We start from the raw sequence: 3,908 nt of genomic DNA on the forward strand, positions 1-3,908 counted from the left end.
GGGTTTCCTTACTAATTTAAATTTTTTAAAAAAAATTAATTATGAAAATTGACTTGATTTTGAAAATTTTACACTCTCCACGATAGTGTTTTAACTACTCTCTATTTGCTACATACATTAATTTTATTAAAGTTTAAATGAGAGTTGAGAGCGTTAAAGTTAACATAATTCATAGTTGAAGAACCAAATTGCTCTTTATCCCATAATTGAAAGACCAAGTTAGTAAATTAACCTAAAATTAATTTGACTAGACATTTCTACCAAAACGAACTGAGAGAAAGAATTGAGTTCTATTAGGAGGTACATGTGAAATTTCTTGCATAAGATTCTCGAATCAATCAAGTTAAAATAAATTTAAAATACAATAAGATTGTTCCTTGCTATATATATATATATATTAAACAAGATTTAAAAACTACATATGATCTTAGCATGTTTTCTTGTTCTTATACCTAATTATTTAATCTCACATTACAAGAAAACCATAAAAGTAAACTTTAATATAATGCTAGATGCCTATATCAAAACATGTAGCTGAATAATTAGTGGACCAAGACAGAGAAGAAGGCGAAGTAGGAGGTGAATGGTAAGACGAGCAAGAAGAGGAATTTGAGGATGTATTGGTTGGAGGATTTCGAATCATGAATGGCACCATATCTTCAAGCAACCCTTGTGAGCTCATTCCTTCTTTTTTGTCCCATCCTTGTAAGCAGACCTCAGATGTGATTAATAATGGCGAAGTAGCTAGATTTTCTGGGCTTTCTTGGACTTCTTGTGTTTGTTGGGTTTCATGGTCTTGGGGGTCTTGGGCTTGTGAGAATGACTTCTTAGGCTTCTTGGTTGTTGGATTGACATAGGATTGGCTAGGTAAAAAGTATGGGTAAGCAAAGTGCAAGTGAAGCCCTTCATATGTGATGATGAGTGCCTCAGGGTCCTCGCGAGACCTCTCTACTTGTTTCTTTGCACTGCACCTTGAATTTGTACACCTATAATAGCTCCTGTGTTCCATCAAAATCACAAAGATTGGTGAGAATTGTTTTTGATAAGAATAAAAGTTAACATATTTGTGTTATTGGTGAAGGATTTGAATCTGCATATTTTCATTTGAAATACCAAATAATGTCAACTCAACTATAAGACTCTTGACACATATGTTAATATTTGAGAGGCTAAAATAAATGCTACCCATAAATTAGAGGGACCCCACATCTTCTATCTTTCCTTCTGGTGACAACTTGTTCCCTTCATTTTGACCCTTTGATCAATTTAAAATATTTGCTTACATGGAGCCAACTTAAATATAATATGCCATATTTGGAGAAAGACTAAAATTAGCATATCATATTTTATTCCACTAAGGGTCGGTTTGAATACCATTTATTTTGCTGAAACTGAAAACTTATTGTTGAAAGTACTATAGATAAAGGTAAAAGTTAGTTGAAATAGTATAATGGGTCCCATGAATAATAACAAAAAATGCAGTGAGACCCATGAATAGTAGTAAAAATAAGCTGAATAGTGAAATAATTTCCATTTATAATATGTATCCAAACAGAGGCTAAGCTTTTTTATTGAATGAACATACACACAAATATACATACACACACATACATACATACATACATACATATATATATATATATATATATTTGTGTAGATCCCATAAGATAATAGAGGTTTCTCATTCATAATACATCATCATCTCTCTCACATACTATGGATCCAATATGACTATGGGGCTTAAACATTATTTAAGAGAGAGATGATACACATAACGATACATGAGATAATTATTGATACAAAAAGAATACTAACTAAAATAAATCAACACTAAGTAAACCAATAATTTCGTACTGTCCTTTAGTGTTGTAAAGGGCCTTTAAGAATTAAGACAGCTTAAACTAAGAAAAGAACATTGGAAATGGATAATGGGCATCCAATTTTTTGACAGGTTTAAGTGGATGGTTGGTTGTATACTTGTATGACACATCTTTCTCATATGGGGTGAACCATATACATGTGAGATTTAATTCAACTGAGTGAGATGTTACATGCAATCTTTACGCAAATCATCATTTCGCTCAAGTGGCCTTTCCCGTGGAACAAAAAGAACCATAGCGGGGAGAAGAAAAAGCAAGTTAACTTACTTTGCAATTAAGATTGGGCCTCACTGGCCCGGTGTTTATCATTTCTCTTTAGAAAATAGATGGTCCCAGGGAAGCCCGAATTAAAAAAATGACAAGACCCCAGTACCTCATATTATTATGGATTTATGACTATCTAATGCTTCCACAAAAAAAGTATATAGACTCAAAAAAAAAAAAAAATAATAACAAATATTGATGTGATAGGCGGTTAGTAGGAGATAAAAAAAATAAAGTTAATAGTGGATTCTAATATAAGAATTAGTAAGAATTTGACCATTCAACAATTGTAGAAAAATATTGTGAAATTTTTTGTATTAGTAGCATTGCTAGGCTTTCATGTCACAATGTCAAACTTAAGTTTTTTTAAGATCATAACTTTTGTCTCAATAAAATATTGTGAGTGGTTGTTTATAATCTATCCACCAAGACCACGAGGTAGGTTTTGATGCCAAAACTCTCGAATGCAAATTTTCTATACCATTTTTTGTGTGTCATTCTATATTCCACCGATCATTATTTTCCATGTGTATGATTGCTTTCCATTTTAAATTTTAGTTATTTTATAAAAAAAGTGAATCACAATATGGTAAATAATGATTAGTGAAACATAAAGAGGAACACGAAAAGTGGTACAAAGGATTTGTATCCAAAACTCTCCATGTCCTCAATTTCGAAAAGATTGTAAAGCTAGAAGTTTTATCACGTAATTCAATTTTAAGAGTTTCTGTGCGTGTTTGGTGGCCAAAAATGTTATAACCGAAATGGTAAAACAGAAGGAAAAATTTACCTAGGATTTGGGCTATTCTTGATGGATTTCTGTCCATACTTCCTCCATTTATATCCATCATCAGCCATCAGATTTCCATAGCTTTTGATTTTCAGAGTATACTTATTCTCAACCTTATTTAAACTTCTGTCCAACATAGAAATTCTGCAACAGAAAGTATATATTCGTATCAAAGATTTCATAATTTAGTTTGTCAAAAACTAAAAAAGGTCTAAAAGTGAGTCCAAACCTGGCTTGTGGAAGTTGCTGGGGTTGGTCCATATTCGGGTTTGTCACTGATAATGCATTCTCAATATCTCCAATTGTAGGCCCGGAATAGACAGTAGAGATGAACTGGTTAATGGTTTCTTCATCAAAAGGACTACTTGTTTTCAATTCAGTAGTACTCTGAGGTAGCACAAAGAAAGGTGATTGATTGTCAAGAAGCTCTCTCACAAGCTCATCCTCCAACCCATCTGACCAGGTATGCATTACTTCCTCCATTACTATACTGTATACCTAGCTAGTATAACCAAGTTATTAGTGCAAAAGGAGAAGATGAAGAAGGTGGTGAAAGAATTAGAGATAATGATAAGATGTAATAATCTTGGAGGGTTCATGAACTAAAAGAGGGAGAGAGTGGAGCAGATAAAGAGAAAATTGTGTCGTCCATGTGTTTGCCCTCTTGACTTTTAAAGAAAAGAGTTGCTGTGTTTCAGTGTTTCTGCTTTGTATGTATTCGGCTTTGACTTTAGCTAAGAATTCTAGCTATCCTTGTCAACGGTAACATTTTTGGTTAACTGCACTACTGGGGCACCGCCCCATTATTTCTGATGGTGATTCTTTGTGTCCAAGGTAAATTTTCACAATAGTTTTGTTCTTTCTCAAAGAAATTTAATAAGTTCTTTGTCAAATATAGATGGTCCAGATTCTAGGGGATTTGGTTATCTAAACATACATTCAAGATCTGGTGCTGATGAAATAGTGTAGATGGG

At 33.0% G+C, this 3,908-nt stretch overlaps 1 protein-coding gene across 1 annotated transcript; it reads right to left on the reverse strand.

Moving 5' to 3' along the window:
• Positions 1-421: 421 nt before the first annotated feature.
• Positions 422-3,552, reverse strand: LOC115954074 (probable WRKY transcription factor 49). The gene is made up of 3 exons (XM_031071933.1): positions 3,164-3,552; positions 2,935-3,078; positions 422-998 (listed from the first exon to the last, which is right to left on the reverse strand). Exons 1-3 carry the CDS (start codon positions 3,415-3,417, stop codon positions 509-511), a joined length of 888 nt encoding a protein of 295 aa, XP_030927793.1. The 5' UTR covers positions 3,418-3,552; the 3' UTR covers positions 422-508.
• Between the last annotated feature and the right edge of the window lie 356 nt (positions 3,553-3,908).

The sequence above is a fragment of the Quercus lobata genome, chromosome 7 (genome assembly GCF_001633185.2).
Source record: "Quercus lobata isolate SW786 chromosome 7, ValleyOak3.0 Primary Assembly, whole genome shotgun sequence".
Classification (NCBI taxonomy): domain Eukaryota; kingdom Viridiplantae; phylum Streptophyta; class Magnoliopsida; order Fagales; family Fagaceae; genus Quercus; species Quercus lobata.